The sequence below is a fragment of the Mus pahari genome, chromosome 10 (genome assembly GCF_900095145.1).
Source record: "Mus pahari chromosome 10, PAHARI_EIJ_v1.1, whole genome shotgun sequence".
NCBI lineage: Eukaryota > Metazoa > Chordata > Mammalia > Rodentia > Muridae > Mus > Mus pahari.
The window spans coordinates 39,454,352-39,467,901 of record NC_034599.1 but is presented as its reverse complement, the minus strand read 5'-3'; the positions used below and the strand labels follow the sequence as shown (position 1 = coordinate 39,467,901).

Here is a 13,550-nt window from a genome sequence, read left to right as displayed (position 1 = left end):
AGTGTGAGCGTGTGTGAGGTGTGTGTGTCAGTCAGTGTGAGTGTGAGCGTGTGTGTGTCTGTGAGTGTGAGCGTGTGTGAGGTGTGTGTGTGTGTGTGTCAGTCAGTGTGAGTGTGAGCGTGTGTGAGGTGTTACGTCCCTGTCAGATATTGTAGGCGGGGAGGTAGAGGAGATAAGGAGTCTGTTTGCTTTGTTCATGAGCTATGTGGGGAAGCCCTTGGGATGTACAGTCAGACCCCAGCTGAGGTCTCAAGCCACTGGAAGGTACAAACTACATGGGGGCTACTTTTTCCTTCAGAGATGCTTGTTCCTCAACTTAAGATGGGTTGACATCCAGGCAAGTAATACAAGCCAAAAATGCATTTATCTTGCCTAGTGTAAATAGCAACAGAGTACACTATAACTCCTATATCAATGTTCCCTTCTGATTCCATTGCTGACTGGGAGCTAAATGTGTCCGCCATCACAAGAGAGTATCTTTTTAAAACATTTTTGGACAAGGTCTCAATGTGTAGACTAGGCTGGCCTTGAACTCACAGAGATCCGCCCATCTCTTGCAGATCACTGGGATTAAGGGTTATCCTGAAAGAGAGTATCTTACCCATATTACTAGCTCAGGAAAGGCCGGCACCTTCTCAATTATGCTTTCTTCCTACATGTTCTACCCCTCAGCCCTCAAAGTAGAATTTCTACTGCTTGTCGCTTTTGTAGCATTATAAATTAAAATTTGCTAAGTCAGTGACAACACACTGATCATACTTTTAATTTCTAAATTAAGCACAGTAAGAAATTAGCAACAATAATACCAAAACAGAACAGTTATAATAATGTACTGTAATTGAAATTATGTGAATGTAATCTCTCTTAAGATAAGTGCATGTGTGTGTGTTTCATTTTGTTCTTTCTTTTTTAAATTTATAACACAAGATCTTATTTAGCCAAGGATGACTTCTAACCTTTTTACCTTTACCTCTGAAGTTCTAAGATTACAAACATGTGTCACTGCACCCAGTTATATATGGTGCTAGATAGCTAACCCAGGGCTTTGTGTGTGCTATGTAAGTGTCAGTTGTGTGCTATGTCTCCAGCCTTGGCTTCTCCTAAGATATTTTAATTCCTCGTTGTACTATTAACGCGTAGAAATACAGCTGTAGATGAGGTGGGGGACGGTTATGTCACTCCTTGGAAAAGAAGCACCTTGACTACCTTGCACATATGGAAGGCCAGATCTGGTTTTTGCCACGTTCTCTACAGCTTACAGGGTTCCAGGCCTACAAACTACGGGTGACACACTTATATCAGCTGAAGCAACACAATATTCTGGCATCGGTTGGTGAGGATGAAGAGGGTATTAACCCTCTGGTAAGTCCCAGAAAAGAAAAATCCAGACGCCTGAGGTATGGTTTTTGGTTGGAGGGAAACTAACTCTCACGTGTCCGTGGGCTGTCTCCAGGTAAAGATCTGGAATCTGGAAAAGAGAGATGGTGGCAATCCACTCTGCACCCGGATTTTCCCTGCCATCCCAGGGACAGAGCCAACTGTTGTGTCTTGTTTGACTGTCCATGAGAACCTCAACTTTATGGCCATTGGTATGCTGAAAGGAGGAAAAAAAAACACATTCCTAGATTTTTTTAAAAATTGATTTATTTTTATTTTATGTACATTGGTGTTTTGCTTATATGTATGTCTATGTGATGGCATTGGGTTCCCCAGAACTGGAATAACAGACAGTTGTGAACTGCCATGTGGGTGCTGGGAATTGAACCTGGGTCCTCTGGAAAAGCAGCCAGTGCTCTTAACCACTGAGCCTCTTGTCCAGCCCCCATTTCTAGAATTTTCCATTTTCTTTGAAGTGGTCTTGCAGTTTCTATGTGCTGCCACTGTTTTCTGTTTTTCAGGTTTCACAGATGGCAGTGTCACTCTGAACAAGGGAGATATTACCCGGGACCGGCACAGCAAGACACAGATTTTGCACAAGGGCAACTATCCTGTTACTGGACTGGCCTTTCGCCAAGCAGGAAAGACCACTCACTTGTTTGTCGTGACAACTGAAAATGTTCAGGTATGATCAGGGTCATGCCCAAGGGAACCAACAGGAGAGGTTGGAGAGTCTTACATTTTTTTGTTATAAAGCTTTGAATCGTTTTCCCAGTTTAATATTTTTTTCATATAGGAGACTAAGAGAGAGACTTAGGAAAATGACTCTGTGCTTATAATAGCATAATGATTCTCCCTTGTTAGGCACAGCTTTAGCTCTCTGGAGCCTGGTAGTTCCTGGAGTTACAGGTGGTTGCGAGCTGCCTTTGGAAAGTGTTTGGCATGAAGGATCAAGCCCCGAACCCCCTGATTATTGTGGTCACACTGGCGCGAAGTGCCTCTCCAACCTAGGAACACACTTTTGATAACCGGCAAAGAATCGATGTAGTTCTTAACTTGAAGGATTCTACTGATAGCTTCTGATAGTATAAAAAAGAAGAGAATACGGCCCCTAGTACATTCATCTAATGGCTAGGTGACAGTGATAGAGAAGCAAGTGGCCAAGGAGAGATAGAAATGCTAAGTGGAAAACCAATGAGAGTCCACAGGGAAGTGGGAGTGTCGGTCTGAAGGCTTAGGAGCTGCCTCTTCAAAGGGAGCCTGCTAACGTCTTCTTCCCTTTGGCAGTCCTATATAGTTTCTGGAAAGGACTACCCTCGTGTGGAGTTGGATACCCATGGTTGTGGCCTGCGCTGTTCAGCCCTGAGCGACCCTTCTCAGGACCTGCAGTTCATTGTTGCTGGGGATGAGTGTGTCTACCTTTACCAGCCCGATGAACGTGGACCCTGCTTTGCCTTTGAGGGCCATAAGCTCATCGCCCACTGGTTTAGAGGCTACCTTGTCATTGTCTCCCGTGACCGGAAGGTTTCTCCCAAGTAAGACTCCAGGGAAGAGGGAAAAGGAGAGGATGGACTTGTTCCCCAGAACTGTCATTTTCTAAAATTCTAAGCCTCAAGCCAGCTAGTCTATCACTTGAGGCTTTTTGTTGTTGTTGCTGTTGCTGTTGTTTGCTTTTTGTTTTTCGAGACAGGGTTTCTCTGTGTAGCCCTGGCTGTCCTGGAACTCACTCTGTAGACCAGGCTGGTCTCAAACTCAGAAGTCTGCCTGCCTCTGCCTCCCAAGTGCTGGGATTAAAGGCATGCGCCACCACACCCGGCTTGCTAATTTTTTTTTTTTTTTAAGATATATTTATTTTATATATGTGAGTATATTGTCACTATTTTCAGACACACCAGAAGAGAACATTGGACCCAATTACAGGTGGTTATGAGCCACCATGTGGTTGCTGGGAATTGAACTCAGGTCCTCTGGAAGAGTAGTCGGTGCTCTTTACCACTAAGCCATCTCTTCAGTCCCCTTAGCTATTTTTACTGGAAAATGTGTTGTTTTGTTTTATTTTTTAAATTTACTTATTTTATGTATATGAGTGCTCTATTTGCATGTATACCTGCATGCCAGAAGGGGGCATCAGATCACTTATAAATGGTCACAGCCACCATGTGGTTGCTGGGAATTGAACTCAAGACCTCTGGAAGAACACTGCTTTTAACTGCTCTTAACCACTGAGCCATCTCTCCATCCAGAAAAACGTGTTTTTGTTTTAGACATTTGTGTAAAACATCATGTGAATGTAGACTGCTTCAGGGAGTCTGACCTGGGATTGGGTTTTTTTTTAACTATTGGTGAAAGTAAGTTAGGTAGGAGGAGAAAGGATTGAGTGTCTGAGGAACTACAAGGTGCTACAAAGTATATGGCATGGGTTTTCTTGTTTGGGGTTTCCCAGAGCACTACCAAGGGACGGTTGGGCCTTTTGCATAGTGAGAGCACTCTGTGTTAGTTGTGTGTGTGTTTAATGTTCATGTGTGTGCAGGTGCGTGTATGGCCTTGTGTGTGGAGGCCAGAGGACAACCTCAGGCACCATTCGCTTGGTTTTTTGGAGCTGGTCTATGACTGGCCTGGGCCTTACCAGGTAGACTAGGCCGGCCTGCCCGTCAGCCACCAGTGAGACCCAGGATCTGCCTGTACCTACTTCCTGGCCAAGTATATGCCGTTGTACCTATTGTTTTCTTTTCTTCTTCTTCTTTTTTTTAATCTTTAATTATGTTTATGGATTTTTGTGCCCACAACTGCAGGTGCTTTGGAGGGCAGAGGCATCAATCCCTTAGTTACAGGTGGCTGTGAGTCACCAGGTGGGTGCTGGGAACTGAACTGGGGTCCTCTGAAAGAGTACTGAGTGCTCTTGCCTGCTGTGCCATCTCTCCAACCCCTGCACCAGCTTGTTTGGTGTTTGCCTTTGTTGTAAATGTGGGTTCTGAGGATTGGTCTGAGATCCTGGTGCCTGCAGAGCAAGCACTTTCACCAGAGCCCTCTCCCGGCCCCTGCTGGATTGGTTTTACTCAGCACATTGTCTACCAGGCGATGGGCAATTTTTTTGTCAAGTGAATGGACATCTGAATGTTTACTTCCTACTCTGTTGGCTAGGATTAACGGTAGGGTACTAGAGGGTAAGACTAGGATTGTGTGTTCTTTCCCACAGCTGTCAGCACAATTCTGCATGTAGGAGATGAGCTGCTGGAGGGGCCGATGAGGTGATTTGTTCTAACTGGAATGGGGCAGCACCGAAGTTGTCATGGGAAGGCGCCATAAGGGAACTGAGACAAGGTGATCTAAATAGTGGGTGCTTTTCTTTCCCGTGCAGGTCGGAGTTTACCAGCAGGGACTCACAGAGCTCTGACAAGCAGATCCTCAACATCTATGACCTGTGCAACAAGTTCATCGCCTACAGCGCTGTTTTTGAGGATGTAGTGGATGTGCTCGCTGAGTGGGGCTCCTTGTACGTGCTGACGCGGGATGGGCGGGTCCACGCATTGCAGGAGAAGGACACACAGACCAAACTGGAGGCAAGGCCACCAGGTTCTCAGAGCTGGCACAGGCATCTAGAAGTAGCTCCAGGAACGGGTTTCTTAGGTCACCTGGGCCCAGTGACTTCTCTTCTCTTTGAGTCACACATAGCCTTCCTCAGTTTCCTTAGGGTCTAATATGTGGCTTTGGAGGGAAGTAATGGCTGGGAGGTAGGCCAACCCTCCTTGTTTACAGGGACCTTCTGTAGGTGAGGTGATTGATGTTGGTGTTGGTCTTGGGGTTATCTTGAGGTCTTTGTCTAGACTGTAGGCAGAATATAACTCCAGGACTTTTACTGTGTCTATTATGGGTACTTTTGGAGAGGGTATACTCTCAGGACGATTTCTACCAATGTTCTAATCTCTCTTCTTCTAGATGCTATTTAAGAAGAATCTATTTGAGATGGCAATTAACCTGGCTAAGAGTCAACATCTGGACAGTGATGGGTTGGCTCAAATTTTCATGCAGTATGGAGACCATCTCTACAGCAAGGGCAACCATGATGGGGCTGTGCAGCAATATATCCGGTTAGTCTGGATGTGCTGTGGGATGTAGCTCTGTGTGCAGAATAGACAGCTAGATTGCTGAAACCCATGCCAGAGGGGAGGGCAGAAGTGGGGGGTGTTGTATTTCACCAGGAAGTGTTCACTTTTCCTGTGGAAACTGTGGTGCTGCCCGTGTGAGGAAAGCTGGTGAGAATGCCTGGGTCCCAGAACTGAAGCAGGGTTGTGTACTACATAGTGAGTCTGTCTTCAGACACAAGACCTGGTACAGCATCACAAGACTTTAATTCTAGTACTTGGGAGGTAGAGGCAGAGGCAGGCAGATCTCTGTGAGTTCAAGGCCAGCCTGGTCCACATAACAATTTCCCAAGCCAGCCTTCACTACATAATGAGATCTTGCCTCAAAAACAACAAGAGCAAAAGACCCAGTGTTGTGGAGCCTCGCATGATGTAGTTTATAGTATGTTTAGTATCACTGACACCACATTGACTTTGTTAGAAGTGGCCTACACAGGACACACTAACAGGTCTGTAGTGATCCCTATGCAGTTGATTTGACAAAGTACTCTAATCCTGATGATGTTTCCCTAGAACCATTGGAAAGTTGGAGCCATCCTATGTGATCCGTAAGTTTCTGGATGCCCAGCGCATCCACAACTTGACCGCCTATCTACAAACCCTGCATCGGCAATCTCTGGCTAATGCTGATCATACCACCCTGCTTCTGAACTGCTATACCAAGCTCAAGGACAGCTCCAAGTTGGAGGAATTCATCAAGGTGAAGGGTGGTGTTGGACAGGATGGTTCCTGGGAGGCGTCACTGAGCCTCAAGTGCCTTTGCTGTTCTTCATGGCATAGGAGAGCAGAAGGCCAGCTTGAGAACCAGTGCTCTCTCCTCTAAGAAGAGGAGCTGCTCCTACTGTCTAGAACATTCCATGGCACTGAAGCCAAAGAAATGCCATTAAGGAAGCCCTGAGTCCCTAGAAATGTCTTCCTACTGATGGGGACAGAGGAAAGCCTTGGGTCTTGAAGCAGAAGTTGCAAGAGGCTGGCTAGCATGTTTTTCAAGCCAGGTTGTAATTGCCCCGTAGAAACATGCTGTAATGTCAGATGCCTGTTTAGTCTCTCTTCTGTAGCCACTTCCATGCAAATGAAGTGTTTAATGTCTTATTGGCAGACAAAGAGCGAGAGTGAAGTCCACTTTGATGTGGAGACAGCCATCAAGGTCCTCCGGCAGGCTGGCTACTACTCCCATGCCCTCTATCTGGCTGAGAATCACGCACATCATGAGTGGTATTTGAAGATCCAGCTAGAGGACATTAAGGTGGGTGAGGTTCTTGCTTTGGGCAGAATGCCACTTTGAAGACACACTTAAAGACACCTGCTGGGTGAGACGGGCACTCCTTCACCTTTCACCTCTCCACAGAACTATCAGGAAGCCCTTCGGTATATCGGGAAACTGCCTTTCGAGCAAGCGGAGAGTAACATGAAACGCTATGGCAAGATCCTCATGCACCACATACCGGAGCAGACAACCCAGTTGCTGAAAGGCCTCTGCACTGACTATCGACCCAGTCTGGAAGGCCGAGGCGATCGGGAGGCTCCGAGCTGCCGGGTGAGACTGGGAAGCAGTTTGAGTAGCAGAGGTCACCTTAGAGGCCTGTGAGCACTGAGGCACCTTCCTTAGCCACCATGTCCCTTTTTCCCATCTCTCTAGGCCAGCTCTGAGGAGTTCATCCCTATCTTTGCCAACAACCCAAGAGAGCTGAAAGCCTTCCTGGAGCACATGAGTGAGGTGCAGCCGGACTCCCCGCAGGGCATCTATGACACGCTCCTGGAGCTGCGGCTGCAGAACTGGGCCCATGAGAAGGATCCCCAGGTAACCTGACCGCAGCCATGGGAGGTGCTGGAAAGCAGAGAGCTGGGCAGTCCCTTCTCTAGCTCCTGGGTAGGAAGCCTTGGGTTCCTTCCCTAGCACTGAGTAAAGAAAGCCAGTGCCTTTTGTGCCTGCTCTCCAGCTTTGTAGCTGACTTCTGTTGCTTTATCTAGGGCAGTGGTTCTCACCCTTCCTGATGCTACGACCTTTAATACAGCGCCTCAGGTCACGGTGACCCAGTCATGGAACTGTTTTCTTTGGTACTTTATAACTGTAGTTTTCGCTACTGTTATGAATTACAGTGTCAGTATTTTGGAGGTAGAGGTTTTCCTAAGGGGTTAAGACCCACAGGTTGAGAAGTGCTGATGTTGAGAGTAGTCCCTTACCTCTGGGGCCAGATAGGTTTTACTGATTGGATTGAGAGGGACATTTGATCTGCCTTGTGTAAAAGACCTTGTGCCATCTGATGACTAACGGCCCAACCACTTTCTCTTGTAGGCCAAGGAGAAACTTCATGCAGAGGCCATCTCCCTGCTGAAGAGTGGCCGATTCTGTGATGTGTTTGACAAGGCATTGGTTCTATGCCAGATGCATGACTTCCAGGATGGGGTCCTTTACCTCTATGAGCAGGGGAAGCTGTGAGTTTGGGGGATCCTCAGGGGAAAGGAAGATTCCGGTGATTTTTGCAGGACAACCCATGAGGTGTGTCCTGTTCCTGGCCCCAGGTTCCAGCAGATCATGCATTACCACATGCAGCACGAGCAGTATCGGCAGGTGATTGCCGTGTGTGAGCGCCACGGGGAGCAGGAGCCCTCCCTGTGGGAGCAGGCCCTCAGCTACTTCGCCCGCAAGGAGGAAGACTGCAAGGAGTATGTGGCGGCTGTGCTCAGGCACATCGAGAACAAGAGCCTCATGCCGCCTCTTCTAGGTATGTGTGAGGACAGGCTGCCACAGCTAGGGGCTCTGCATGGCTGCTGCTGCTGCTTCATTCTTCCCTCTTGGTCCCCAATTTCAGTGGTCCAGACCCTGGCCCACAACTCCACAGCTACCCTGTCTATCATCCGAGATTACCTGGTCCAAAAACTGCAGAAACAGAGCCAGCAGATAGCACAGGATGAGCTCCGGGTGCGGCGGTACAGAGAGGAGACGACTCGCATCCGCCAGGAAATCCAGGAGCTCAAGGAGAGGTAGCCATGCTGGGATGTGTGGAGTGGGGCAGGGGCTGACTTTGGCTGTCACGGTGTGCTGCTGTATGCTTTCTCAGGATTTATGGAATGGGTTGGAGCTCCCACTTCGTTTCTTCCTGTGTTTTCTCCCTTTCCCCCCTTTTCCCTTCATCAAGGATTACTCTCAGGCATTGGTTTTCAACCTGTGGGTTGGGTCACATATAAGATATTCTGTATATTAGATATTTATATTACGATTCATAACAGAAGCAAAATTACAGTTACAGAGTAGCAACAAAAGTAATTTTATGGTTGGGGTCACCACAACCTGACCTGAATTAAAGGGTAGTGGCATTGGGAAGGTTGAGGGGCACCTGCGAGGCATCCACTCTACCACTGAAACTATACACCTCCAGCCCTCTGAAGATGTTTTAGTGGAGTCTAAAAAAAATGATTAATTATATATCCTCCTGGTTTTGTTTTGTGTTTTGTTTGAGAAAGGGTCTGTCTATATAGCCATAGCTGTCCTAGAACTCCTTGTGTAGACCGAATTGGCCTAGAACACAGAGATACACAACTGCTTTGCCTCCCTGAGTATGGGATTAAAGGCGTGTGCCACCATGGCCAGTCATAAATCTTATTTTTTAAAGGTTTTAGTGTCTGTGTACATGTGTGCACAAGTGTGCTGATGCTTGTATAAAAAAAGAGGCCAGAGGGATATTGGCTCTCCTGGAGCTGGAGTTAAAGGCAGATGTAAGCCCCTTAATGTAGAAGCTCAGAAATAAACTCAGGTTCTATTCAAAAGGAGCATGTATGCTTAACCAGTGATCCATCTCTTCAGCCTCATCACACCCTTGTTTGTGTTTAAATGGTTTATAAATGTGTTTGTATAAGTATATGTATTTGAGTGCAGGTTCCTGCAGATGACAGAGGCGTCAGATCTCAGGTATTAGTAATTCTTGCCTAGTTGAGGTATAGTCTCTCTTATTTGTGCTATGCTGCATATCTGACCACCAGTTTCCACCTCTTAAGAGTGCAGGGGTCACAGGTATGCACTATCACGTTGCACTTTTCCACATGGGGTTCAGGGCTCAAACTCAGAGGTCAGGCTAGCACAGCAAGCGCTGTCATCTCTGCCAAGGTACCCAGCCTCCTCAGGCAGAAGCAGGCGGATTTCTGAGTTCAAGGCCAGCCTGGTCTGCAGAGTGAGTTCCAGGACAGCCAGGGCTATACAGAGAAACCCTGTCTCGAAAAGCAAAACAAAAAACAAAAACAAAAACAAAAAACAAACAAACAAAAAACCTTCGCTCCAGGTTGGAGCTTTTATACCTGTTTGACTCCCCTAGGGTGGGAAGAACATGCAGGGTTTCTGTGACTTCTCAAGGAACCTTGTACATCCTGCTTCCTTTCCTCTCACTGGGCGCTGTCCCTGTCCTCAGTGTTTGCCACTGTTTCTGTCTCCTCCCTGTAGTCCAAAGATTTTCCAGAAGACCAAGTGCAGCATCTGTAACAGTGCCTTGGAGCTGCCCTCAGTCCATTTCCTGTGTGGCCACTCCTTCCACCAACACTGCTTTGAGAGTTACTCAGAAAGTGATGCTGACTGCCCCACCTGCCTCCCTGAGAACCGCAAGGTGATGGATATGATCCGGGCCCAGGAACAGAAACGAGATCTCCACGATCAGTTCCAACATCAGGTGGGGATGAGCAGGTTAAAAAGGATGGGGGACAGGGTGGTTTGGAGAGTGCTCAGTAGTTCAGAGAGCAGGGAAGGCTCTTGAGGACCCGAGTTAATTTCCCAACACCAGAATCAGGAGGCTCACAATTGCCTGATCCAGCTTCATGGTATCTAATGCCCTCTCTGGCCTCCATTGGTACATGCATGCGTGCATGTGTGCATGCGCGCACGCCACCATCAGTGCCACAGGGGCCTCAGAGCCAGAGGATTTGTTCCCTTTTCAGTTAGCAAGTGAGCACTGTAGGTCTGATTCTTTGTTTCCTTGCAGCTCAAGTGCTCGAATGACAGCTTCTCTGTGATTGCGGACTACTTTGGCAGAGGGGTTTTCAACAAGTTGACTCTGCTGACCGACCCTCCTACAGCCAGACTGACCCCCAGCCTGGAGGCTGGACTGCAGCGGGACCTGCTGATGCACTCCAGGAGGGGAACTTAGTTAGGCAGCTCCTGGGAAAGCCTTAGCCCTGGGCCTCTGAAGCACAGACATGGGCCTGAGGAAGACATGGTCGCAGACATGACCACAGTTCCAGAGCCTCGGGACTCAAGAAGGGACTCTGCTTTCCCTGCCTCCTCCTTTTGCCAGCCTGCTGTCCCTCCTGCTGACCAGCAATATAGATTGTTGCAGCCCAGTGAGGAGGGGCAGGTCAGCAGCCTCTCTGTGGACAATAGCTGCTTTATTCTCTACTCAGGGCACCAGGCTGTGCTCGGATCCTTGCTCCCAGAGCCTAGAAATAAAAGTATACTGATAGCATGAGGACTGAAAAATACTGTATGGAGATTTTGCTGGTGTTCTCTTTTTTGTTTTTGAGACAGGATGTCATTGTGTATCCTTGACTGGCTTATAACTCATTATGTAGACCAGTCTGGCCTCAAAATCACAAAGATTCTCCTGCTTCTGTCTCCTGAGTCTGGGATTAAAGGTATGTGTGTCATCACACTTCGCCCTCAGGTGACAGATATCTAAGAACCTCCTGAGTTCTAGTTCCTTGCCTGTGGTCTTCCTGTCTGGTTGGCTTCACAACACTTGAGTAGTGGGTGGGGCTTGTGACATCTGGGAAAGTTAAGTTCATTGTGTTGATACATAGGGCAAGTACATTACTAAGCTATATACTAGCTACCTTCTGGAGAGCCTCTTCAAAAGGCCCACTGAGGGGCTGGTGAGATGGCTCAGCGGGTAAGAGCACCCCGACTACTCTTCCGAAGGTCCTGAGTTCAAGTCCCAGCAACCACATGGTGGCTCACAACCATCTGTAACAAGATCTGACGCCCTCTTCTGGAACATCTGAAGACAGCTACAGTGTACTTACATATAATTAATAATAATAAAAAAGGCCCACTGAAGTTGGGTGTGGTGGCATATACTGCTAAACAAGAAACTGAGGCATGGGCTGGCAAGATGGCTCAGGGTAACAGCACTGACCGAGGGTTCTGAGTTCAAATCCCAGCAACCATATGGTGGCTCACAACCACCCATAATGAGATCCGACACCCTGTTCTGGGGTTTCTGAAGTCAGCTACATGTATAATAATAAATATTTAAAAAAAAAAAAAACTGAGGCAGGAGGATCACAAATTAGGAGCAGCCTTCATTACAGAGCAAGTTCCAAGACAGGCTGGGCTATGGGTGGACTACTTAGTTAAGACCTTACCTTAAATAGGACTGAACTGTGAGTGCATCCTGGAGCAAGACATGCAAAACAGCGCTTGCTCATCTAAGCAGAAACGGATGGTCGTCCTCTCATACCTGTGACCCAGCACTTCTGAGATGGAGACAGGATAGTCCTAGGCTTCAATACTAGCTGGGCTGCTGAGCACCTGAGGTGACTCAGCAGGTAGATTACTTCCAGTCTTGTGACCAGAGTTTCATCGCTTAGGGCCACATGGTGAAAGGTCTCCCTCGGGTTGACTTCTTACCTACATACACACGCAGACATATGCACACATAATAATAATAATGTTTTAAAACACTCTTAACAGAAGGCAGATAGCCTTGGACCTAGTCAGGATAGGTTGGTATCTTGCTGTCTTCAGTGTCAGATAAGCAAGAGAAAAGATCTTTTGTTTAAACATTTTCCCCCTTTTGAAGTTGTCAGGATAAAGGTTATGTTACTATGCTTACGATATTTGGGGCCCTGTCAGTAAATTGTGCTCCCATGAGATGGTTTAATGAAAGTAACACAAGCCAGGCATGGTATTTAGCACTGAGGAGGCAGAGGCAGGCAGATCTCTGTGAATTCAGGCCAACTGGGGCCACTCAGTGTGTCCCTGTCACAGTAAAAAAAAAAAAAAAAAAAATCACGGGCTCTGACTTAAGCAGCTTTGTTTTCTGGATTCCCTTTATTGTTTAGAAAGCCTTTGGATGTAGCCCTGCCTAGCCTTGAACTTGTGATAGTTCACTTTAGTCTGTTTCCTAAGGGTTGGGCTTACAAGTGGCCACTGCTTTGGCAGTTACGATAGACTGGACCAGACAGCTGAGCCTGAATCCCAGTTATAGTATTTGATTTTGAGCTCCTTTACATTTATTTGGTATGTGTGTGATGTGGAGGCAGGGCGGGCATGTGATGGTACACATGGGCAGGTCAGAGGTCAGCTTTCTGAGTGGATTCTCTCCTACCTTTACCATGGATTAGAACAGGTCAGACTCAGGCTACCATGACTGCACGGTTAAGTGCTTTGCCCACTGAGCCATTTTGCAGCTCCAGTGCCATTCTTTTTCATTTTGACATGGGGTCTTCTTTTGTTGTCTAGGCAGGTCTTGAACTCCTCCTGGGCTCAAGGCATCCTCATCTTGTCTTAGCCTCCCCAGTAGCTGGGATCATATGAGTGTACCGCCCTCCAACCACTTATGTTGATTCCTACTTTCTCAGAACCTCAGTTTTCCCATCTGGACATTACTTTGAACAGCAATTTTGACTTAAGAAACAAATGGCCTCTGTACAATGCTTGATTCATTGCTATTAAAGTAGTGGAAAGAACAGTATGTGTGTTTCTTGGAGCTAACCCAAAACCTTAGGCATGTGATACAAGGGCTGTGCATACCAGTGCAGCATGTGTGTGTTTGTGTGCGCTAGGGTTCTTTTTGTTTGCTTTTGAGACAGGGTTTTGCTACCCAGCATGGTATAGAATTCAGAATCCTTTTGCCTCAGCCTCCCCACACCTGGCAAACACTTTTGAGGCTGGGCATAGAGCTCAGTGGTGCAATGTATGCCTAGGACATGTGAAGCCTGAATCTCACTCCCACTCATCTCCAGGGTTGCACGCCCCACACCTTCCCTTGTCTCCAGGGTTGCACGCCCCACACCTTCCCTGTCTCCAGGGTTGCATGCCCCACACAC

At 47.4% G+C, this 13,550-nt stretch overlaps 1 protein-coding gene across 3 annotated transcripts in view; it reads left to right on the top strand.

Annotated features, from left to right (window-relative positions):
• Positions 1 to 10,982, top strand: part of Vps11 (VPS11 core subunit of CORVET and HOPS complexes) — a 12,073-nt gene extending 1,091 nt beyond the window's left edge. The window contains exons 2-16 of one of the 3 annotated variants that reach the window (XM_021206022.2): positions 1,214 to 1,362; positions 1,454 to 1,589; positions 1,899 to 2,062; positions 2,665 to 2,912; positions 4,736 to 4,937; positions 5,314 to 5,465; positions 6,033 to 6,219; positions 6,619 to 6,765; positions 6,868 to 7,056; positions 7,159 to 7,320; positions 7,816 to 7,955; positions 8,043 to 8,245; positions 8,333 to 8,504; positions 9,955 to 10,177; positions 10,487 to 10,982. In XM_021206022.2, the coding sequence (XP_021061681.1) occupies positions 1,214 to 1,362; positions 1,454 to 1,589; positions 1,899 to 2,062; positions 2,665 to 2,912; positions 4,736 to 4,937; positions 5,314 to 5,465; positions 6,033 to 6,219; positions 6,619 to 6,765; positions 6,868 to 7,056; positions 7,159 to 7,320; positions 7,816 to 7,955; positions 8,043 to 8,245; positions 8,333 to 8,504; positions 9,955 to 10,177; positions 10,487 to 10,651 (2,639 nt within the window). In that variant the 3' untranslated portion in view covers positions 10,652 to 10,982. Of the gene's footprint in view, positions 1 to 1,194; positions 1,363 to 1,453; positions 1,590 to 1,898; positions 2,063 to 2,664; positions 2,913 to 4,735; positions 4,938 to 5,313; positions 5,466 to 6,032; positions 6,220 to 6,618; positions 6,766 to 6,867; positions 7,057 to 7,158; positions 7,321 to 7,815; positions 7,956 to 8,042; positions 8,246 to 8,332; positions 8,505 to 9,954; positions 10,178 to 10,486 lie in introns of all 3 variants that reach the window. The other 2 variants (XM_029543463.1, XM_029543464.1) reach the window with 2 other exon arrangements.
• The last annotated feature ends 2,568 nt before the right edge of the window (positions 10,983 to 13,550 follow it).